The 25,309-nt window shown below is 40.0% G+C and overlaps 1 protein-coding gene across 3 annotated transcripts; it reads right to left on the bottom strand.

Moving 5' to 3' along the window:
• Positions 1 to 1,728: 1,728 nt before the first annotated feature.
• ST13 (ST13 Hsp70 interacting protein) lies at positions 1,729 to 25,152 on the bottom strand. Of its 3 annotated transcripts, XM_075154356.1 has the most exons (13): positions 24,913 to 25,124; positions 24,356 to 24,488; positions 19,795 to 19,852; positions 18,502 to 18,571; positions 18,323 to 18,393; positions 17,728 to 17,794; positions 17,071 to 17,155; positions 14,905 to 15,015; positions 13,405 to 13,507; positions 9,911 to 10,027; positions 9,157 to 9,220; positions 7,872 to 7,972; positions 1,729 to 3,549 (listed from the first exon to the last, which is right to left on the bottom strand). In XM_075154356.1, exons 3-13 carry the CDS (start codon positions 19,849 to 19,851, stop codon positions 3,421 to 3,423), a joined length of 975 nt encoding a protein of 324 aa, XP_075010457.1. In that variant the 5' UTR covers position 19,852; positions 24,356 to 24,488; positions 24,913 to 25,124; the 3' UTR covers positions 1,729 to 3,420. The 3 variants fall into 3 exon arrangements, with proteins under 3 accessions (XP_075010457.1, XP_075010449.1, XP_075010440.1); XM_075154348.1 differs by lacking the exon at positions 24,356 to 24,488 and having other exon boundaries at positions 24,913 to 25,152; XM_075154339.1 differs by lacking the exons at positions 24,356 to 24,488; positions 24,913 to 25,124 and adding an exon at positions 24,031 to 24,161.
• Positions 25,153 to 25,309: the final 157 nt, after the last annotated feature.

Genomic DNA, 25,309 nt, shown 5'->3' with positions numbered 1-25,309 from the left:
AGCAGTTCCTACAAGCTCCCGTAACAATATTGTTTGCTCTTACATCTCACAGGAGAGAGATGTACAGGCATACACGAGAGTGTGGCCTGTATGAGCTTCAAGCAAAGGCTCCGAAGGTAACAAGAAAAACAAAAGTCGTGTTTAAACACAGGTATTTTAAACTACAGATACTACTGCTAGCCATTTGCAACAAGCTGCTTCTATGACATGGTTTTACCTTTACACAGCTTTTTAATACTTATTTATTTACTCATTCTGCCTCTGCCCTATCACTGCTCTGCCCAGTCTTGTCCCACCCGCCTTCATCCAACTTTGACAGAGTCTGGCTCCTGCCCATCTGATCACTGCCTTCCAACAAAGACAAACCAAGCCACTTTGACAAATGGCTTTTATTCACAGCCCAACACTGAAGCGAGAGAAATTTAAAAGAAAAATTCTGGTAAATGATGAGACAGGCACCAAGCCTTGCGTTCTCCACATTACTATCCAACAGGGCTCACTGTGAAGTCATACAGTCTGGAAGTGGTATCTGACCTGACATTTCCTATTTTCCCTTGGGGCAGCAGCTGAACCACAGAGAGGACAGACAAGTCACTCAGACTCACACACACAATGCAATAGGACTACGACCTTTTACTACCAGTCGACTGCAGGTATATCATCATACTCTCCGGCAGACCAGGTCATCTCATCTGTCGCGCTGGATTGGCCAAACATCGCAGTACATGACTTGCTTCAAATGGCAGAAATGCACGTCTGAACCTGGGTCAGCACCTCAGACACCACGCTGTGCTAGCTGAACCATTCATACATGCTGGCAGCTCAGGTGTTTTTAAAATCGAATTGTCAGCTAAGTTGATTACTGCCACCGTACTTGTAAGAACCACCCCTGCTCTGTGCTGCAATGGAAGCAAATAACCTGAAGGAGCTGCCAGTAAATACTGGAGCAAGCACTAACAAAATAATAACTTCCTCATATAGTTACTTATATCCCATGTTTGGAACTTACAATCTTTGCTCATCTCCTGGGCAGTTCACTTTCTGCACTTGCACTTCTGTTCAAACGAGTTTAGCTGCTTAGATGTCCACATGCCAGCTTTGGGAACTGAGATGAGGTCCAGACATCTCCTCAATTAACTTACCAGGTAACATTAAAAACAAAAAAACTACACACACCGAGGGAGTCATAGCATGTGCATTCCCAAAGGATCACAAGAATTCAGCTAAATTGCTAATGCTAACACCAAAATTAGGGAGGATGTTTTTCTTGAGTCAGTCAGCTCTGAATAAGGGCAACTGATGTGTAAGCCAGCAGGCAGGACACAGATATAACCATTTCTACTAGCTAGCAGTAACTTCCTACTTTTGACTAGCCATGGGTAGACAGACACAGTAACAGGAAACTGTAGGGAATAAATTCAAGATGTTCTAGTTCATGCACAGCACATATGCACCAGCCTGAAAGAAGAAGCTGGGTTTCAGCCTATACTGAGGGGTGACCTACTTCAAGTATCTCCGCTTGGGAACAGGAGATCAAGAGCATGACCAAAAGCCAGGCACACAGCAACACTCAATCATAACTTGAGTTCATTTGGTCATGAAGACAAGCCCTTAAGCATTTAGTTCCAATTTAAATCACAAGTTATATATACAGTTTAATTGAAGCACTTCCACATTTAATTTAAACAAAATAGGTTTTATCAGAAAGTTACACAAACCCCAAAAGCCTTATTTTTCAAAACCATACTTTATTTTTAAAGGCTAAGAGAAGTATTCAGAACTATATTTCTTAAGCAAAAAGATTCACATTTCATTCTGCAGGGTCATTAGTATGAGAAAAAGCATTTGGGGATTTATTTTTTGCAACTGTTGTTGATTTCCTACACCAATCCAGATTTATTTAAAAATGGTAACATCAGTTATGGCTTAAGATACAGAATTACAAACGAGTAACACAAATGTTGAGACTCAAGTAGTGAACAGGTAACTATGGTCATTTTTCCACAGAAAGATGATGTTTTAGCTACGACAAACAGAAGCAACAACTGTCTTTATTGGTAGACAAATCAACTGAACATCATCAGCACAGCCACTGCTTCAAGGATACCCATGCTGTTAATCCACAAGTGTTAGAACAATGTTCTGTCTGCTCCAATTACTTCAGCTTTTCCTCTGTATCACAAGCCTCAAAAACATGGAAGTACAAAACCACAACAACAGCTTTTTGCTTTGTTTTTTGGGGGCGGGGTTTGTTTGTTTTTTTTTTAAAGAAAAGGATACAAGAAAAGATGGAAGACTACAGAATGCGGTGAAGGAAGAGTCATCACCTCTAAAGAGACAGCAGGACTTTGGCCAAGAAATTTTAATCAGTAAGCATGTAAGGACTCAAACCGACTCAGAACCCAGAGCTGCAATTTCGTTGGGTATTCTCCCCTTCACTGATTAATAACTCTGCGTTTACATGTTCTGGATGGCTTGCATTCAGTGGGACAGAGGTAGTGATGGGAACAGGATTCCTTCCCTAAAGTTTCCAAATAGATGAAACCTGGTAAGCATGGCCCCAAGGAAGGGCGAGTGCAACCAGCTGAGGACTTGCCAACTGGGAAAGGACAAGAGCACAAGCACAGACAGTAAGTTGCTCTCCCATACCCAGACTGATAAATAAAATGTTACGTAAAGGTGCTGGACAAGAATTGAGCAAGTAACAAAACCTCTGTGGCCTCTGCAGTATGTACACTTCATGCCAGGTTGTGCAAAGGATAGGACTGTACCTTTGCTGCACAGTTGTGGAGATCAAAATATTACATTATTTGCAGTATTGCCAGAAGTTCCAGTGTGTAACTAGCTAGCATGGTTATACTGATAATTTTAATAGCTATATAAAGTCAGTCACCCATTAAAAAAAAAAAAAAGGATTTGTATTTGCAGACAATTCCTTTATCCAGTTAATTCTTCAGACTTGTCCCACCTTTTCTATTTGTGACTAGGCCAACTTTTCTGTCCTAAGGGGCTTAAGACAGACTTGAACTGTTGAAGTTCCTTCCTCTTTGCTCACTGAGAGTAATTAAAAAAAAACCAAAATAACACAACAGCAGGTTTTTATCTTACACTCCTGGAACATTATGATTTCTTACAGGAGCATTCATTCAAAGGAAACTGTCTGTAATACTTATGATAAAAGGTTGCAACTCTTGGACAAGAGGGGGTGGTTTAAACTAGGTCATCTGAATACAATTTGAGTGCTACAAACCAACCAATCATTGAATAAAGTCAATGCTTGGGGCTAGAGAGCAGTTCTCCTTAGAATACCCCGTTTCTCTTCTTAAGAAGATCAGAGGTACAATGGTTTGTTTTATTGCAACACTGGTTAGCCAAATCCAATCCTTCCCATTCAGATATGATTTTTAAGAACCAGGGAAATTACGGTTTACTGCCAAATTTGGCAGACAATTTACTGATGAGATTCATGACCTTGGGATTGTTCTGGTACTTGGACATATTTGCTGGGTTCTGGGCAACATCTTGGAACGCAACCATAACTTCTGGATCCTGCAGGATAAAAAGCAAAAAAATTAGGGCATTTATAAAACAAGTCTACAAAAGTTACTGGTTATGTGGCTCCAACATGAATCTAGTCTTGCTCAGCTTTTCACATGGCAAGACTAGATTAGAGTTTTGGGCAAGAGGTGTCTAAGAGAACCTAATGATACAGTGCATGCTGTTAATGCTGCATCAGTAAACTGAGAGTCATTACTGAACTTGTTACGGTAATAGCGCAATGTTTGAGAAGGAGGATAAGGTAAGACTTCTTTTTCCTCAAAACAGGAGCCATCAAACACAGCCCCCCCTCTGGATTATTTCTATTCAGGCATCTTCAAATGCATTTTGAAGGAGGCAGGAGCTGTATGTGTGTAGCACGCATGATAGGATAACCCTCCTCCGAACAATAGCTGCTACTCATCCCTTTCACCTCTGTTCCTTCTAGCAGCAGAAACTTTAATCTGCTGGACTGTGAGCAGACGATGTGGCAATGTTTGGCTTTTAAAAAATGCATCTAATTCTCAGTCATTCCCCACCTCCTCTGAGAAATCACAACTGGAAGAGAACCTTGCTATCTCTCATCACACTACTGCGTTGCAGTTAATAAATACATTCACATATACATTAAAGTCAGTGGTCAAAAGAATACCAAGTTCATCGTCTCTAGTACAAGAAGCATTAATACCTTTTTCTGTACTTCTAGTACACCTTTGGGCTTTCATTAAACTAGAATTGTTTTTACTCATTTTACATGTGCATGTTTTGAACAATGCCCTTTAATAAATCTGTATAGACCGATTTTACATCTCAGCCTGGGAAAAGATTTCCATTATAAGCAACTTCTGCAAAGATTCAAGTTTTCTTTAATCCAGCTAAAGTGCAAGCGGTTTATTATGTCCAATACAAATCATCTGCATCAGCTGTAATTTCATTTGCTATTCCTTCTAGCACATTTAAGTAGTTTCACTGAAAGATACAATCTTCCCTAGACTTCTAGCCCACTGCTACTGCAGATGTATTCTTTGGAAACCATCAAAACCCAACTGGTCTCCTCAGAGCTGTCTGTGCTACACCACCACCACCCTGTATCTATTCTAACATCAAACACAGACAAAAGCTGTTTAACAAGTCTGATCCAAAATTGCATTTGGTAGGTGTGGACTCCACTGAAATCACCCACATGGTTCAGTCATGTTTTATACATGTTGGGAACCAAGAGTCAAGTCTTATCTTTTGTTAGAAGGATTTACAACTGTTTTGTCTCCCTCACAAAACAGAATCTGCGAAGTCTATGAAAAATACACTGCTTAAGTTCAGAAAACAGACACTAGATATATTTTCTCCACTTTACAGGATTCCTATGCAAAGAAAAAAAGATGACTTTCACAACCTCAAACTTCTTGAATTTCCGATTTCAAAATAGGGCACATGACTATAAAGATCATGTCATGTTGTTAAATCTGCGTTTTCACCTGTATATGAATCCAGAACAAAAAGCTGACTAAGCTTAGCCACTGGTTTGTGTCAAAACACACCTAAATGAATGTTAAATACCCAATTTTATGCTATGTGTTTTACGGTCCTATAAATTCACAGCAAGTAAATTATTCTGGACTTGTGCAACTCCCTGGCAGCCCTCAATCTTAGACTGTGTTTATAAAAATGTTTAACACATCCAAGGTTTCACATTGATGAGCAATATTATCAGAATAAAGTTTAAGACTGAAGATACCAACATTTCCATAGAGAAATATTTACTACATAAGGTGGAATGGGAACCATTGTGTAAACAGCATTAGTGAAACATTCAGTTTTCTAATGCTCTAGTCTTTAGTTGCAGAAGGATGAAAAATACTTCTAAAGAAAAAGTTATCACTATTCTTTTTTCCAACTTACATATTTTGGTGGAAGTCTGGGTCTAACATACGACTACATGTCAAATAAGGAATCCATAGGTTCATCTTAGACATCACTCTTTTTGAAAAAAACTTGTGATTTGACCCAAGACAGCTCTCCAAAACAGAAATGTCATGTTGTGTCCAGAAAAAGCAGTTGCACATGCAAGACAGGAAGTACTACAGAACCCTCCAGACAGCCAGAATAGTAAAATAAGAGAAACACATGCACAAAAATTTCAGCCAATTCTTCTGGAGACTAAAAAGCTTAGGAGCAAATGAGCTAAATTAACATGCATTAGAGGTCATTGCAAAAGTCACAACTACTACTGTTAAGAAGCTATGAAAAGAAATGCAACAGAAGTTTTGCCACTTTGAGTCTTTTATGCGTAAAAGACTAGTATCAGCCACAATTAAAAAAAAAAAGAAAAAAAAAGAAAGAAAAAAGGAAATATCCTGAAGACAATAAATCTTCAGGTAATGGAATCAGAAATCTTCATCTCGAAAGAATTTTTTATACTAGTTTGCAGAGATTCTTATCTTTATGCCAGTGATGAGCAGTAACTTCTATAAACATATCCATAGGCAGCCATATCTGGTTCTTTGGTTGCTTCTACAGATGACAAGCTCAAGTTGACAGTGTAACCAGTTCAATCTAGCTCATGTTCAGGCACAGACAGTTGTAAGGTTTACCGAGATGTTAACAGACTCAAGCATATTTCAATAATAGCTTATAGGGAATAGTCTCAAAGATGATGAGACGATAGTCACCAAGTCTAAAGAGATTGAGAAGAAGGTCTTTACTCTCAGAATACTCCAGTTTCAGCAGTAACTCCTCACTATGAAAAGCCTCTAAATACTGTCAGTTAAAATAGTATCTTAAGATTTGGGAAGAGGTTTGGGAGAGACTTGTGTGATTCAGTATCTTCAGACTTTTTTGTAACACCTCAGATAACCTATATAATAGCTGCCAGCTACCATTAACCGCAAACATATTCCATAGCTGCACTGAGCAGAAGCCAAGCAGTAGAAACTACTGTCTTTTAAGACTAGAGTTTACATTGCCAATTCAGAGAGGACCAGAACATAGTCAGTTGGACATTTTAGGAAAAGGCGGCAGTGCAGACATAGGTGAAACGCTGAATAAATCATACCTAGATATAAAGTTTGTACAAAGAGGTCAGCAAGAGACTCAAGGCTTTGCTGACAGGTTCTACATGTTAAAGCCTGCCTGCATTATCAGAAAACACTGTCAACACACGTTCTTGCAGAGTCCTACAATATGTTGGGGTTTATACAATCAGCATGCAATGGAGTCTTCTTAAGGGCATGTGGCAAGCGCTTAGTATTTCGCTGCACCTCAAAGCTCTGTTTTCAGCAACTCTAATTTCAAACTCCTGTATTACAGCATAAATTAGCCAGGTAATGAATACAACTACAAACCATGGGCTTTCTTTGGGTGGTTTGCACGCAAGTCAACATTGCTGACTGTGGCAGCCTAAGTAAAGGTGTGTTTCCAAACACCAGCATCCACTAAGGGAACCCATGAACTTTTGCATGGAAAGTGATGCCTTTTTTGTGATTTCAGGACATACCAAATAAGGGTCCCTTGTGATGCTTTTACTTAGATCAGGATCATAGCTGTTCAATGAGCTGAGAACAACACGTAACTCTAGTTTAACCACAGCAATCCAGAAAAAGTAACAAGACATTTTGTACTTGATCATATCAGTACGCAAATATAACTAAATAGCTCAGGTTCTTCCTAGCCCACCGGCCCCTAAAACTGATGTTGTCAGATGTGTTCTATTTAATTTGCTGGAATACTTTTCTTGTGTAAAAGTAGTCTTGACATTGAGCAATTAATTAATTGAGCAATTAATCGAGCCCACTGGGGAAGTAAGCTTTCTGAAGGTGAATTTAGAAAATGCCAGATGCAGAACTATTCTGATACTACTTTGCCTCTGGCAAAAACCAAACACTTAATCCCCTAAGAGAAAGGCAATTCTCATCTCAATATTATCGTAATAAATTGTGTTGCAACAATATTAACAATAATTTTTTGTTTGTGCATAATTATCTCGCTACAATGTGTGTGCATTCAAAAAAGGAGCAAGTGAATTATACTGTGTGGAAAATAACTATTCAAGAGACTCAAAAGAGATCAAGAACTCTATATAACACATAGTTTTGCCTATCATAGGCGAGTATGGGGCGGGAGGGTTATCTTTAGTTAAGCTCCCATCAGTTTGAAAAATAGCTAACATTGATTCCAGACAGTTTGGTGCCACACACACAAGGAGAGAATTTCACAACAGAAATACGCAAGCATCCCATTGCTATCCTGAAGGTCACATCTTTCTTCCTTCCCTTAGCTCATAGGCACTGTTCTTCCCTGGTTCAGAACATTAAGCTTTGATTTTAACAAATACTCACCTGCATGGCTGCAAGGACTTCTGGATCACTGAGAATCTCATTGAGACCTGGCATACCTGCCATTCCTGGCATACCTCCAGGCATAGCCCCAGGAAATCCACCTGAAAACCCAAGACAAGAAGAACGCATGATAAAAACCATTTAACTCATCTATACCGGAAGCCAGGACATACTTCCTTTGCCACACCTCTAAAGCCATGTCTTCCATAAGGCTACAGCTGGTCCACTGAATGGAAAGCAGGGTCTTCACCTTCTCTTTCTGTGAAGACCTACATCTTATTTCATCCATGTTTTTAACCCAATTGAATAGGAGGCTTGCAATGAGTGTCAGGTTCTAGCACCTTGTACACAGATGCAGTTATTTTTCTGGTTAACTTAAATCAGGTAGGTCTCAAGCCCAGGAACATAAGGAGTTTGAATGCCTGGGGTGAACAATTCAGGGCAACAGCAGATCAGTAGTAGTATGTCCCAGGCACATTCCACATTTGGCGGGAACTTTAGGTTTGAAAAAAATGTACCACCAACGGAGAAAAAAAAAAAAATCCCTGAAGCAAAATGCTTGAGGTTCTGTTTTTGAATTGTCTATCAGCAGCTACCCCAGCTGTGCTGAGCAGGGTAGATATGGTCTCTATTTGGTTCCCCTGACAAGCTGATCTACTTGGAGCACGCACGCAGCCTACCTCAACTACATCTCAATCTTCAAGAGCATTAGTACTTACTCTTGTTTCTCCCCGATTTATTGTACCCAAAAATAACATGGAAAGCCCAATCTTCGTGGAACTGTTCAAGGACAATTTTTCTATAAGGTAAACTGCACTACCTCCTTTGAGAAACTATTCTGTTCAACAATAGCTTGCAACCAGCACAGATTTCCCTAATATTAAATCCAAATTTTCAACTTTAGAACTATTGTTCTTAAGCAGAATGGGTCCAAGGCACCCTGGGTAATCTAGAAAACATTTTTATACTAGTTTTTCAGCACGTATTATTAAGCAAATACTGCACCTTTGTTTTCTCAGACCTAAATCCTTTCATTCTGTTATCCATCATTATTGATTTCTGTCATCCCTCTCCTTGCTACCCAGCATCAATCCTCTTTAAGAGAAAGAATCCCACCCCTCTTCCCATTAGTGCTCAAAGAGTTATTTGTAGACAAGTTCTAAATTTCATAAAATATTTTTCTCTCTGTCTTGAGAACAAATGCTATAAAAACTGTGGTTATAATACTCCACATGGAAACAACAGTCACCTGTACCTCAAGTATTGGTGCTTAAAAATAAAATACCTGGGAAGCCACCTGGAAAACCACCAAACTGAGCTCCTCCTGCCTGTCGTCTTGCTTCTTCCTCCTGCAGATGAAAGCACAACATTCCACACAAAGCAATGGAACTGCAGCCTATTTTCTACTGCTCAACTGGTTTTAGGAGAAAAAAAATAGCTGAGACTGCTTTAGGCAGGTAGGCTATCGCAATAAACAAAGCACTTCACTATGTACAAAACCACTGACAAGAAACAGCGATGTCTAATCTTTTGCAGGTAAGTTATGCAGAGTATGTTTTTACTGAGTATGAACTGTATGATTTGTTTTAGCTCCTCAACTTACATTTTTAGAAAAAATTCCCACCCCCAGCATATTAAAATATATCAGTAAAGCATGAAGAAAAAGCAGGTAAACGGTGTCAGAAAGTGAGGAAGAGAAGCAAAGTATTATCCTGAATTTAAAACCTCCCACCTCAGGAGACACAAGTACTTTAAGTGAAAACTATTTTGGTACAGTCATACAATAACTGACTTCTTGAAATTCAGGGTTAGTAGAGATTCCAGAGCCTGTTTTTGTCATAAGCAATAAAAGCAGATGCAGTACAATGCCCTCTTCTCCAGATTTCATTATTGGTCAAGTAACCCAAGAAAGAAATCAACTCTCTCAAATTTAATTCTAAGATTTAAAATGAAAGTATATCTTCTTTGCAATTAATTTTAACCAAAATAACTATGACACTCTCCAAATTATTAGGAAATATTAAAGCCTAAGTATTCACCCTTTGTGCTCTCTCATGCTCCTCCCGTGCCTTCTTCACTCTTTCCATTCTTTCCTTGATTTCCTTTTCTTCACGCTTCCGCTCATATTTTCGGCGATGTTCTGCAATTTTCTGAGCCTGTTACAATAGAATACCAAAATTTCATATACATTTCTAGCATATCAGACAACGTATTTCAATACAAAATACATCTAAGTGTAACCATCTGCTTTTACTAGTTCTTAAAAATAAGATCTGACTTCACATCCTAAAAGCCCCTTTGTTTCAGGAGCCATTTGCAACTTCCTCTCTATGGCAATCAGTTATTCATGTCTACTTGGCCCTAACTGGATTCACCAGAACATGTACTCTAGTATATTGTTTTGCTATAGAGCTCTGGGACTTGCACCATAGTTAGAAATTAAACATGTTATCATTCCACGTCCCTTCGTGCTTTTATGCTGAATATTAATTTCTCCAGGGCTAAACCCACCAACTGCCCCGGAAAAGGGAATTTTAACCAGCAAAACAACAGGAAGTATAATTCCCCCTGCACACACACACTTTTTAGATAGTGTTATTGCTGTTCCAGACGTCTTTGCAGCATAGACACAAGCAGACCAAAGAATTCCTGAACCAAACCAAGAAAGGGCTGGTGGCGAGAAAGTTTGCATCCTATTATTAGCTTTTTTCCCAAGTCTTTCAAATCTACAGAGAGTAGTTAGCAATGAACTCCCCAAGGCTCCTCACTCAGGGCTCATTGTAACAACAGAACACTAACTGTAGCACACTGCTTTCCTGAAACCAGAATGTAACCTTATTTAGCATTGCAAAAAATGGTTCATGATTTCACAAATTGTGTATGATGGTTACCCTATGACACTCCCGTAACTAAAAAACATAGCAAAATCAAGATTCAAGAACAGAGATACTAACTACTACTACAATGGATACTCTTCTATTCTTTCAGAATATTCTTTCAGCGAAGAAATGATTTTATAAGTAGTGAAGTTTCGATACAACTAGGTAGGATACAACTAGCTACGAAATATTCATTCCATACCGCATCATTCTTGAAGTACATCTGTCAGAGAAAGAACACTGCAGGCAGCAGGACTGACTGATACTGAATGCAGTACATGTTATCAGAACCTGATGTTACGGCCATTCAGTGGTTCATTATGAGAGAAGTAAGTGTTTTGTTTTTTGATGTGTTTTTGTTTTAATGAAACATAAAGATTTTCCAAAGTTTTGATTTTCATTGTTTCTAAGTATTGCTCAAAATGAACTAAGCATTTTTAGAATTTGACTCAGACTTTCAGCTGAAAGTGCTACAAACTAAAAAGTGCTAGGAAAGCTGGAAGTGAATAAATTAGGTGAACATATCATCTTGACATTAAAGTTAAAAATTCACCCATGAGAAGATCATACATTTTTCCTTGAGCTATATAGACAAATTCCCATACAGTTTGCAACTACACATCAATGTATCACAGACATACTCTGCTGCTTCTGTGCATGGGCAGATTAACTGGGAAATAAAATGTTCCCCCTCAGCCAAGCTTAAGTATACCTCTTACAAAAAAGGTTGAGACCGAAGACCTAATTACATTTACCACAGATCAATAGTCTCCAATGCAGAAGACCAACAGGTTGTAAGATGGTTTCCATTGTTGTTTTGCTGGAGACAGCATCTTCTACAAAGACATGGTAGGAAAACTGAAAGCTGAAGTTATTAGACACAGGAATGTTTATGCATGCGGTGGGTTAAGCTTGGCTGGCTGCCAGATGCTCACTAAGCCACTCTCTCACTCCCCCTCTTCAACAGGACAGGGAGAGAAAGTAAGATGGAGAAGCTCCTGGCTTGAGATAAAGACAGGGAGATCACTCATCCACTACCATCATGGGCAAAACAGACTCAACATGGGGAAGATTAATTTAATTTATTGCCAATTAAAAATAGAGTAGGATGATGAGAAACAAAGACAAAACTAAAACCACCTTCCCTCTATTCCCCTTTTTTCCCCAAAGCTCAACTTCACTCCTTAGTTCCCCACTCTTCCACCTCGTCCCCCCACCCTGAACAGCGCAGGGGGATGGGGGCTGTCGTCAGTTCGTAACACTGCACCTCTGCCACTCCTTCCTCCTCACACTTTTTTCCTGCTCCAGCATGGGGTCCCCCCCACAGGGTATGATCCTTCACAAATTGCTCCAATGTGGGTCCTTCCCACAGGCTGCAGTTCTTTAAGAACTGCTCCAGCGTGGGTCCTCTCCACAGGGTATGGTCTTTAAGCAACAGACTGTTCCAGCATAGGTCCCCCATGGCCTGCAGCTCCTGCCAGAAAACCAGCTTCTGCGTGGGCTCCTCTCTGCAGGTCGCAGTTTCTGCCAGCCTACTCCAGTGTGGACTCTCCATGGGCTGCAGCTTCCTTCAGGGCACATCCACTTGCTCTGGCGTGGGGTCCTCCACAGACTGCAGAGTGGATATCTGCTCCACCGTGGACCTCCATGGGCTCAAGGGGGACAACCTGCTCAGCCATGGTCTTCTCCATAGGCTGCAGAGGAATCTCTGCTCCCGTGCCTGGCAGACCTCCTCCCCTTCCTTCTTCATTGATCTTGGTGTCTGCAGGGCTGCTTCTCTCATTTTTTTTTTCCTTTAGTCCCCTCTCTCTCACAGCTGTTGCACTGCATTTTTTCACCCTTTCTTAAATATGTTATCACAGAAGCACCACTGATGTCGCTGACTGGCTCAGCTTTGGCCAGCAGTGGGTCTGTTTTGGAGCCAGCTGGAACTGGCTCCGTCTGACACAGGGGCAGCCGCATGTCTCTTCTTACAGGAGGCCAACCCTGCAGTCCACCTTCCCCCAACCTTGCCACATAAACCCAATACAATGCAACAGCTGCAATCTGTGGTCTGTTAACCACTTAAAAGGAATATGCAAAAAGGATGAAAAAGAAAGCCTGCTAGCAACGCTCTTACATTTTTTACACAGAAGTTCCTCCTTAGAAGAATGCTGGGGTCAATCGCTTGAGAAAAGCTGAAAACCAGTCTTACACAGATTACGCTGCCCTCATGGGGTAGACTAATGAAAGTACAAATCACAACAAAGAGTGCTTCCTTTGTAAAACGTGTTAAGGATGAAGCTTTCTTTGATCAGTTCAGAAACATCTTGGAAAAAATCCATTATCAGTGTTCTCTTCCTCTTCTGAATGTTTTTAGTCTAGATTCTAAAACACCTGGCAAACTTCAACTGCTTCGGATTCTTCTGTTAAGATTTTAAAAAGGAACATATTATTTCATAGTTCGGTTACATGCCCAGCTCCACAGACTCCATTTCTCTACACACAGCCATAAGCAGCTGTGATTGAAGACAGAAGTATTTATAAACTCAGTTTGAAGTGCCAGATGAGACATAAACACATTTCCACAAGACAATGCATATTGGAAGAATTTGAAGGCATTGATGTCATTCAAACAAATAGAGGAGGGATCTTCATTATGCCTCCCCACTTACTCTCGGTTGCACCTCCTTCAGCACGGCGCTAGCATCTTCATCGTAATCCAGTTTACAAGCTAATGCAAGATCATGAGCAGCCTCCTCCCAGTGACCCAGAAGTCTGGAATTCAGAAGACACCAACATTCAGAAGGAAAAAGCAAACTGAACTCTTACAGTTCTTCAAAATATTTACAACCATGCGGTATTCAGTATTTTTACCTGCAGCTATATGGACTTACAGAAGTTTAAAGTTTAATAATCATGGTGTTTTCTGTAACTTGCACACTATGATGCCATTAGAGGATACTTGCTTGCTTCATACCCTTACAGTAACTTTTGCTTGAAGTAACAATGAAGGAAAAAACCCTCAATCAGCTAGTGTCATTGTTTACCATAAACAAGGGTCTAACAGGGAGAAGGTACCCTACCTAAACACATGAAGCTCCCTAATAAAAATACTCTGCACCACTAGGCACATGTTCAGTGTAAAACTACACATTCAGTGTTCTGTACAAGTCTACACCACTACTACCTCAAGCTTAAGTGGACCCTCTTTACTGAGCACTCTAACATCCTAGCTAACTGGATGCACCATGTCTTAGTTGAAGAGGTCATACAAGCTACTTTGCGCACTTCTTCGCCATTCATTTATACAAACTCTTGATAATCAAAAATTTGAGCAAATGGTGGTATTCCTAAATGGTCAAAGCACTTCTGCTTAGAGACAGAGGTGTTAATCAAAACTATGCTCCAGTCTTCTCACTCTTAGGCTCCATGCCATTTATTAAAACTGTAGACATTAACAAACTACTCTCTGAACACTGTTTAAAATGCCTTTTTTTTGGTAAGTTCTATTAGCATTTAATCCTTCCACTTTTATACAGACCGTAAGAAGGGTCACCTTATTTTTTTTGGCTGATTTATTGTCATTTAAAAAAAAAAGTTTAACTACAGTTGAAGGGGGATGCACACTGGCATAATGCCATTTTAAATAATTACACTGTTTGCTTAATACCACTCTTCAACTGCAACAATTGGTTCCCTTAATAACTAGGCAGTTTAATTTACCATGTAAAAGAGCTCTAGGATCTAATGAAATAAGGGCAGCAGAGAAATGTTTAAGAATTATAGCTTAGTAAATAAAAACTGAACTAAGTGAAAACAAAAGACCTCCAAACAAATAAAATCCACAGTCCTAGAACTCATAATCTTTAGCAAATGATTAGAAAATGCTATTCAGAACAGCAGTAAGCCATTAGAAGATATGTTTTAAAAAAACCAAAAAAAAAGAAAAAAAGACAGTGCCAGAAGGACTACTCATAAATTGCCATCAAAAAATCACCATCATCCTTTCTTTCCTGTAAGCCATACACTCAGCACAATGGCTTCTCAGCTCATGGCTACTGCTCTGGTACAAGACAGACAGTTCAGAGCCATAGAGAAGGAGAGAATGCATAAACAAAACTGTTCCCCCCAAGTAAGTAAAGAGAATATCAAGTACAGGTGCAGTTCATTACCTATGCGCTTTCCCCCTCCATTTGTAGGTCTGTGCTGAGTCAGGATTAATCTCGATGGCTCTGTCACAATCTCTAATGGCAGCATTTGGCTTCTGTAGTTTCACAAAAACACTGTGGGAACAAGAACATTTATTGTACATATTGAAATACCAAGTTACTAACTTAAGCTGGAAATAATTTTGGATGACTAACAGGCAAGCTAGTGAGATAATACATTTGAAGAGCTGAGTTCAAAAAGATTTTGTAGTGATAATGAAGTCACTGAAATTTAGTTTCCACCCCCTACCACTGTAGGTGTACCATTAGCAAGAAGTAAAAGCATTCACTGTTCAGACTCAAGCCTTGCCAGCAAGAGTAACTTTAGCGCATAAGGAAAGGATACATAAATGCAAAGGACAGCGCAATTCCATGGTGTTTGGAGTCAATAGCCAGTGGCAACTAGCAATTTGAACAAAACAACAATATTATGCATGCCATATTACATAGTCTTTAAAACAGTAAGACAAAGAAAGCACAAGTTGTTATACAGGCTACAAGGATCAACGGCTAGAATCATCAGGAACTACAAAAGGAGACAGGAGATGAGTCATGAAAATTAAAAGACGCAAAACAAAACAGAAACCGAGAAAGTAGCCCTAATCCCTTGTCAGTTAAGTGAAATAACGGCAAATTTTACAACACACAAGCATATCAGATTAACTAGTAGGGCAATACTTTAGGAGGTTCAGGCATTTCAAATTAAAAATCTCTGAAGGAAACACTAAAAAACATTCCTGAATTAACACAAGTATTTGGTATTCAATACTCCAAGTCAGAACTTCTGCCCTTTTACATCTACTTGAAAACAATTTATCAGCAATTGGAGTAACTTCATCATTAAGGCTTGTTATGAAGCAAGCACAAAGTCACACATTTTCTTCTAGAAGCAAACAGGTGGACAATGTGTCAGGAAACTGTCTCAAAGCTACACCTCAACAATGAGAGACATTCCAATGCTGCTGGCTGCACAAAACCCCTAGCCTCCCAAACACACATACCCCCCAGAACCAAAATCCAAGTCCACCAGAGAGGTGGATTACTCACAGCATTTGATCAGCTGTTACACTGCAGGTTTTACAATTTCCTAATATATTGTTTGTTTATTTCTACAATAGACCAAACTGAAGTAACTTTTAAACTTCTCCTAACACTTATTTTTCATTGCTAATCCTAGTCCTGACAAGATATGGCACTGTAGGACGTTTTAAAAATACTACGATGGCAACAACAACAACAACAGTGTATTAAGGTACACAAGCGGTGTTACATGCAAAAACTTTGATAAGGAAAGGAAAAAACAGCAAGGCATGTACCAGTTAAGAATGGAACAGTTAAAGGACATTAACTAATCACATGAAAGTCATCAAAAGTTGAATATTTCTTTGAATTATACCTTGCTATGGAAAAAATCCACTAAATTATCAAATCATCCATGGTTAGTGGGTTTTTTTGCATAAAAGGAGAAAAAAAAAATCTGTGGGAACTTCTGCTTCTGCAACCCATACTTGCCCAGCCTTCCTCAAGAATTAGGAAAATAAATATGTTTGTGCATTATGAAGTTAGGGCTACCACACATCAAATCTGACAATGTTCCCAATGCATTATCTGCAGTCTGGTAGATGCAATTAGCAGTAAGATGGTTATTGAATGGGTTGAGAAATAGGGGTGTCCTGTTCAAACGTAGGACTGTTGAACAGAAACAAGTCTACGTCATGGTGAATGAATTCAGTTAGCAGGTACAACAGGGAGAGAATTCACATGATCCACAATTAACTTTGCATGTAAACAGGACATGATTTCAATCACCATGTTAATCCCAGAATAAACTTCAGATTTTACAAGTGTTTGTTATCCAGCATTATTCTAACTCAACATACCAACAGCCATATTACCACAATGCATTTTGGAACATCATTCTGTTACTTAACCTGTTATCAAGATTCTTTATATGGCTGCGTCAGCGCATCTGGTTAATCACATATAAGAGAAAATGCATGAAGTGTATTTCTCTCTTTCCCTCATGTGGTTTAAGTTTACATAGATCCTGAAGTTGCCATTATATTTAGGTTCCTTAAGGAAAATAACAGAACAGGCAGAAACATAAATCACTAGTTTATAATGACTCACCTTGCCCTCTTGGCATACAAGATGGCCAAACAAGGATTCAGCTTGATAGCATCTGTGAACAAGTCGACAGCCTTCTGAAGTTCACCTAAATATGAGTACCAGTACAGTTTCGATCATTACGCAATGAAATTACATCCAAATTGCCAAACCTCCCTTACAGGGTGTTATGTCCCTAGGCACTTCTTAAATGGAACATTATCAACAAAGGAAAATCGATTTCTTCCTCCTCCTATGTAACTGAAGTACAACTCCAAAATTAATGCTGGAGGGGAGGAGAGATTTTTCCCAGTTAAATTTGTACATTTAACTTTGTATGCAATCAAATAGGAAGTCACCTCTTTATTACACAGCTTTTCACTGCATTAAGACAAAGCACTAGAAACGCTAATCATAATATGTAGGGAAGTACTATAAGGATCAATATGTAGTTAAGGTGCTGCAGTACCTCATTCCCCCCTGCCCTGCCCAAAACTATAGCTACATTGGGAAGACAGTATTTAAAGAAGCTTTCATGTTCTAGACAGTTTTGGGTATCCAACAGGAAGCGAGTTTTCTATTCCTTGAAAGCATTCAAAATGGTCCAAAATATTTACTTCCTTTTTTTAACAGGAGAACCAAACCTAATATCCTTGAATATGTACTAAAAACAAATATCACCTTCACTTAGAGCATTTATCGCTTCAATCTTCTTCTCATTAGCTTGATCCATCATCTCTTCAGTTACCTAACAAAATAAAACCCAAACACATATAAACACATATAAAACCCAAAAGCTGCAGAGTCCAGGCCGGAATTACCATGCTAAGACAGTGCCAAAGAAGGGAGCTCCAGTTTTCTGATTCCAGAATCTTGTTTTTAATTTGCGTTGAAATCATAGTTCAAAAAAATAAACTTTTTGCTTTCAGCCTAGAGACGTTAGCCACCATTATTTTTAGCTAGAAAACGCTCAAAAGATAAGTTGAATAATGGCAGATTTCTACATATCCAGTTTTCATGGGTGCTTTGATAAATTTTCTGGTGTTTTCTGACCTGATTTCCCTCACTGAACTTTTTGATAGACTCTAACCTTGAATAAGAAAAGACTGTGGCTTTAAGCCAGCAAGTTTCCTATTTAGGAGAAAAAGAGCCAAAACAACAGCTGGCTACCTAGCTAAGATAGTACTCATCCCCTCTCAGCTGCTATCCTTGACTAAACTCAAAACGTCTCCCTATCTTTCCTACTGCCACAGACAATTGAAAATATTGTGCTTACCTCCACATTTTCATCTCCCATTTCTTGAGGGTCATCATTGTCTGGTTCAATCACTCCCTCATTGTCAATTTCTGGGGGAAAAATGAAAAGCAAGATTAAGCTCCATCTAAAACAGAGAGAAGATTTCCAGAATCACGTTCAAATTGGTGAAAAGTGATAAAGTCATCTATTTTCCACACCTAAGTCGCTCTCTTCACTTTCTGGTTCAGGCGATTTAACTGGCTCCTCTGGCTGTTCCTCTGCTTTGCCCTGAAAGAGAAATGTATTTGTAAGCATACATTATTTCTGACTGATATTCTATTCCCACTCTAACAAACAGAAATCCATCAGAAAACCCAAAATTAATCTTCAAAGCATCAGACTGCTCTACGGCTAAACTGTTTTATTTTTAAGATACAAATCTCCTTTTCTCTCCTCTCAGATTAAGTCTATCATGATGCAAATAATTCAGAGCCCAAATTTTGACTCATGAACTTCTATTATTGGTAAAGCCCGTCCTTCAAATTGTGTAATTCAATAATCAAAACCAAATAATCCAGATAATACCCAATTCAGAACCAGTTTTGCAACTAACCAACCCTTCCAATCTTCCTGCCTTCCCTCACACATTCTCTGGATCAAAAATTCTCTCCATCTAATGCTATTAAGCTAAGGTCCTTTAGCAGTGAATAATAAGCTGGTGTCAATGATAAAAATATTGTTTCCATTTGCCAAGGTCAGAGATCTTTGCCACTTATGCATACTTAGAATGTTTTTTTCAAATGTTTTCCTATCAACTTCTAACTACATTACTAATTTCCTCTGAATCCCATAACTTAGCATGTCCTGCTTTATCACAGACATAAGCTGCTTGTCTTGTCACAGACTATACTCACTACATATATACAATCCCTCCATATACTTCTAACTAGCCAGTAATCCCAGCATCCGCTGTCTTGTTAAATAAAAAAAAAAAAAAAAGAATTCTACTTTATAAATATCTACAAGCCAAATTTATTATCTCCCTTAAAACAAATGAACAAAATCCAACAAAAAGCTCTTCCACAATACTGCCTTAAAAAACTGATAGTTCAACTGTTCGATTCATTACCTATCATGTTCCCTAGTACTTCTTCTCATGCGAAGATTATAATTCAATCCACTAATGACTACAGAAGAGGTGTATAAACAGACAGCAACAACATACACAAAGAAATCAAGACTTTGTTTTGATTTTGCACAGAACATCAGGCATTCAGGATTAGGGAAATGGAGCATGGTAACACTTGAAACAAACTAGGAAGCCATCTGTAACAGGTCATCTACATCATGCAATGGGCAGGCTTCAGACTGAACTGTCACACTCACTCACCCTAGCATATTCACCCACCCTATTTGAGTGAAAAGTGACAGCAATTTTTTCCCTTCTCCTGCTCAGTAATTTTTGCAGAGTCCAAGTGTTAGTTTTGAACGATAAATTCTTCATATCTCACCTTACTTGTCTCCTCTGTGGAAGCATTGGCTGGAGCAGGCGGTATTGTGCCTCCCATGCTTTTCAGAAAAACAGAGAAGAGAAAAAACAAAACAGTAAGATTATCATAATAGTGACATGTATTTTATTGATTCAAATCCTGCTGATAATCTCATTTTTTTGTTGTGACACAAAACACCATGACCCAATTCACTGTAAAAACAGCAAATAAAAAGCACACATCCACCATGCTTTTCTCAGTGTAACATAATGTACACTGTGTCTGTTGGCTCTTTCATGTAGAACTCCACTGTGACTTGTGCTCATGCACATCACACATCACCCATCTACCCTTTCTCACACGGAAAAGCTGCCTCCTTGGCTGAAATGGATTTTCTCCTTAAAATGTAATTTATATTTTAAGTCAAAACTAAATATTATTATTATAGATATTACTAAAATTAGAATTATTTTTGGAACAGAGGTCAAACAAGTTAAGAGAACTCTAATGGCCTAAAATGCTTATGCAATTAAAGAATTGTTGCCTAGAAAACAATTTCTTTTCTCTTATGTATTAGAATATTCATGCCTTTCCTTAGCTACAAGTTAAGGAGCATTCTCTGTATAGACAGCATTCTTTCAATATAGAATAAACTTCTATATTGTATCAACTTTGGTTAGCAGCCAGAAATAAGCATAGGCTGAATTCTCCAGCTGTTTAATATAACATCTAATCATACCTAATGGCAGGCTGCCACAAGGACTACCATTCCCATCCGTCTTCTGCCCCGCATTCCCATCTACTAATAGTTTTCAATTGCTCTGGCCATACGCATTCCAAAGGGAAAAAACCGTTTCTGTCAACTCAACAGGCTCGACCATCTCCTCGGGGCCTCAAACAACTGGTTAGAGGTGATGCAGGGGAGAGGAGAAGAAAGTGGGCAAACAGGCAGGAGGAACTGGAAGGGTGCAGGACTATCTGCTTTCAGGAATTAGTGCAACATAAAACTATATCCTAAGGATGAGATCCTACAGCTTCTTAAGTCAGGCTGCTGCAGACCGGTTCTCCCCTCTTTCCTCCCTCCTGTCACCAGCACCATCTCACAGTCAGGCCCCAAGATGGCTGAAAGCAAACCTGGATGGGGGGGATAGGACGGGGACAGGGATAAATTGGGGAAAGAGAGGGTAAAAGAAGGAAGAGGAGGTGGCAGGATTGACAGGTCCTGGCATCAGGCCCTGCAGCAAAAGGCAAACAGCATTACACTACCGCTATTTTACAAGGATAAACTGTCAAGAAAAAATACCACAAGTTACAAAAAAGGCATCTTCCGAAGCTACTGCAAAAATCTAGATGTGTCCCTGGAATGCTGACAATACTTAATCTAAGTTATACTGCAAGGACTAAACAACTGCAGTCTGATAAATCATTATAGAGCTAGGCAAAAAACACAGTACATGTAATAACTGTTCGCTCTAAATTTTTACCCTTGTAGGCTGACAATAGGGCATATAATTCTCTACCAGTCTGTAAAAATCAGAGAGTTTTTCCTAGGACTATAGTGACTGTCTAGAGGAGCCTTGGAACTTCATTTCTGCAAGGAAATTACAAATTCTGAAGCATTTTAGTAGTGCTAATAGCTAACATCCAGGGTAACACAACGCTCACAAGAGAAGATCCATCTAATGCTTGTTGGCAACACTTTTTTCTTTTTTGAAACAGTAAGACTCTTTCAAAGCCTGGCTTACTGGAAAAAGACTGAGAGCCCTCTAACTCAAAAAGGTCAATAACATTCCCAGCTTCCAATCATGTATTTAAGAACAACTCAAGCTAAAAAAACACAGGAACCAAATTCTTGATCAAGTCCAAATTATCGGTCTCAAGATCAGCTGGTTTTAAGTCTGACACCTTGAATCATCTCAAGGCTGAAACAACTTGTTCCGTCTCCTCTGCCCTCTTCACATCCAAGCTTAGAACCGTTTATGAGATAAGTTTAATCAATATATATACACATCTTACAATAGGCTATGTCATGAACTGCCAAGGCTAAACAGTTTCACTCCTAGTCCTTGAAAATGTTTTTACTATCCAGTTATCCTCTATTCAATCTAGAGTTACAATCCCAGAACAATTCAAAAGCAATTACGCTAAAATCATCCCTTAAAACAGTATTTGATTACAATGGTTGAATGCACAGCAAGGATATGCAAAGTTTGCAGTGTATTTAACCTCAACGGTATACAGATATAAGACACACTTGTAGGAAAAGGCAGGTACTGAGCTATATAAATAACACACACACACACAAAAAACCTTTTAAAATTAAACCTTTGTGCTACAACAGAGTTGTGAAATTCCAGTAACAACTCTTGGTAGCTGTCAGAACTCCATTGCAACAATGACTCCGTACTTCCACTCATCACAGGGATGAGAAGTGCTGCTGTTATGACTCATTGGAAGAACTGCAACTATTATTTCTGCATCCACTTTCATCACTGACATCAAAATTATCTTTAGAGAGAAACTGGATTACCAAGAATTCAAAAGGGTCAAAATCTATCTGAACAAAACAACAAAAAAAAGGCAAAAAGCTCTGTTCATCCACTAGGGATTCTGTGCTTTACTTTTAAGGCCTGCTATTGTTTCTTTGCTCAATTGCAGGTTTTTGAAACATGTTCCTTTAATGACTCATTTCATAACAATTCAAGCCAAAATATTTGTATTTTTATGCAATTATGAAAAAGCAGGCATGACTAAAAGGGATGTCAAAACACTTTCCAAACATAATTATGCACTAGTGCATGTTTTCTATACAGAGAGCATCTACATAGAAATTAAATACAACAGCTAGACAGAATAAAGGTTAGAAGATAACAAGTGCATGAAAACAGATGGGACTTAAGGTTTCTGATGCAATATTAACAGCTAGTCAGAAATAAAGCACCCCATTCTGGCTTTACGAGCAGTTAGCATCACTTACGTTAGAATCATTAGCTTTAAGAAAAAAAAAAAATCAAATCAATCATCAGAATTTTAGCTGAAAAATTTCATGGTGGATTTCAGTATCATTTAGTTGCTATTCTGTAATCACTCACAACATTACCTTGGTGACTAAACCTATGTCTTTTAGATTAATATAGGTAAGCCTGACAGAGATATCAGTCTCATCGAGTTTGTTTCCACCTGAAGCCAGGCCATGCTAAGTTTCAAGCAGTTTCCAAAGAATGAGAAGACCCTATAAATGCATTTAACAGTCCTGCAAACAGCACTACTGTGGAAGGGAAGAGGAGAATCCACCAGACTTCCAGACAATTTGACATGAAAAGTAATTTGGCTACCACTCCACATATCCAAGTGCATCACTTACCCAAATATTTAGCTCAAATATGTGGAGAAAACCAGAAAACTTAAGAGGTTCTACTCTGAAATGTTTTTTAACTTCTGAGATAAAGAAATCCAGTGAAGACTTTACATGGAAAAAACATTCCACAGTTCAAAAATTCCTAATTTTTCTACTTATAATACAAGCACCCTTCTATTAACCAAATACAAACTCTCAAAATTAATCTGGAAGTCAGAGCCCTCCCCATTAACATGGAGAAAGTCAGAAATCAAATGATCACCTTTCTAGTCCCTAACGCTTTCTTTGGCCAAAAGAAGTCAGTGTTCTTCCTCTCCCTCCCAAAATATTCTGTTCACACCTTCAGAATTATGCAACAGAAGAATGGAAGTAACCTAGGGTGAGGCACTGAAGTCTTTTACACAGTAGCAAAAGGAACTAAAGACCTGCAGTAGCATAAAAAAAGACATGCATCTCTTTCCTAGGCATACAGCTATCAGTACAGCAAAACCAAGTTAAGTTAAATAGGAGTGGTTTTACAATCACACTAATATTCAGATACATAAAGACGTTTAAACGTCACTGAAAAAAACCCCAAATAAATAGTTCATAATAGCCATTTTCATTATATGACATACTGTGAAATGCCCATACTTATATATATATGCACACAAAGCCCCACTAGTTTTTCAACTGATTACAAGTACTATACAGCAGAAAGTACAATTAGAACTTTCAGATTAAAATTTAAAGTAGATTTTCTAAATTTGGTTTCTAAAACAAATACCAGTTTGTCAGCACACAGAATCTTTTAACTTCCCCTTTCATAAAAGGTGTATCTGCAAGGACTTTCCCTGCTTCTCAGAGTCCTTTAGAGTAGCGAGGGTTGTAGCTACGAAAGCCAAGCAGAGGTACCCTACCTAAATACACAGGTTCTGTGGGTTCTCTGCCAGCAGCAAAGGACCTCAACCCTTCCAATCTGGTGTTTCTGGGTGCTCAGGTTGGAACCCAAGGATGATTTTACATCGAGAAGCATCTGATATGTCAGGCCACACATGCACAGAAGACTACGTGCAGAGTAAACAGCACACATTTGCAGTGCCTCACAGGGGAGCAAGATTTCAACTACTTGATACAGGAAACTTCATGGGGCAATACACATTTTTGGCCAGGAACCATTCCACGTGTTAAACTGTCAGGTATTTTATGCTTTTGGGTACCAGGATGTAAATCAACGCCACTCACCTCCCCACAAACTCGGCTCCTTTTAAGACAGGCTAGCCAACTCTGCTGCATAATGCGAGAATTAGCTCGGTAAGTATTACTCTGGGGCTTTCCAGCCTGGAAAGCTGAGCCACTGAGATGGCCGGGGGGCAGGCTTTTGCAACGAGAATAGCCAGAGTTTAAAACAAAACAAAACAAACAAAAAAATAAAATAACAAGTCTTTTTAACGCTTGAGTTGTAACCCCGGCGCGCCCTGCGGCGGGAGGGGAGGGGAGGGGAGGGGAGGGGAGGGGAAGCGGCAGCGCACCGGAGCCGCTCCCTAGCGAAGACCCGCCGAACAGGACCGGGCTGGACCCACGGCGGCGACAACCCGCGCCCCCCTCCCCCGCCCGCCTTCCCGGCCACGCGGCGGGGCCGCGCACCGACACGTGCCGCCCCCCGCCCCTCCCCCTCCCCCGCAGGCGAGACACGCCTCCCCCCCCCCCCCACGTCCCGCGCCAGACCACCCCTCCCCTCCCCTCCCCCCCCCCCGCCTCCCCTCACGGCCACTTCAACGGCGGCGCGGCCCATGACCGACCTCTCCACCCACTCGCGGAGGAAGGCCAGCTCCTCGGTGTGCAGCAGGCCCGGGTTCTGCTTGCAGAGCCTGACGAAGGCCCGCAGCTCGCTCAGCTTGCGCGAGTCCATGGCGGATCGGCGGGAGGCGGCGGCAGCCCAGCCTCGCTCGCTTCCCTCCCCAACCGCCGCGCGGCGCCGTGGAAGCTTCCAGCCTGCCCCGCCTACCTCGAGGCCCCGCCCTCGCCCGCCGGGCCCCGCCCACCCCGAGGCCTGGCCCCGCCCCGCCGCCGCGCAGCGGCGGGAACGTTCTAGAAGCAGAGGTGGCCTTCGAGCGGCCGCGTCCCGCCAGGCGCGGCATTTCTCCCCCCTGGCCGTTGCCGCTCGCCCACTCTCTCTGCTGTCGGAGTCCCGCCGTG

The sequence above is a fragment of the Calonectris borealis genome, chromosome 1 (assembly GCF_964195595.1).
Source record: "Calonectris borealis chromosome 1, bCalBor7.hap1.2, whole genome shotgun sequence".
Lineage (NCBI taxonomy): Eukaryota > Metazoa > Chordata > Aves > Procellariiformes > Procellariidae > Calonectris > Calonectris borealis.
Note: the sequence above shows the minus strand (reverse complement) of the source record. Positions and strands in the feature narration are given on the sequence as shown.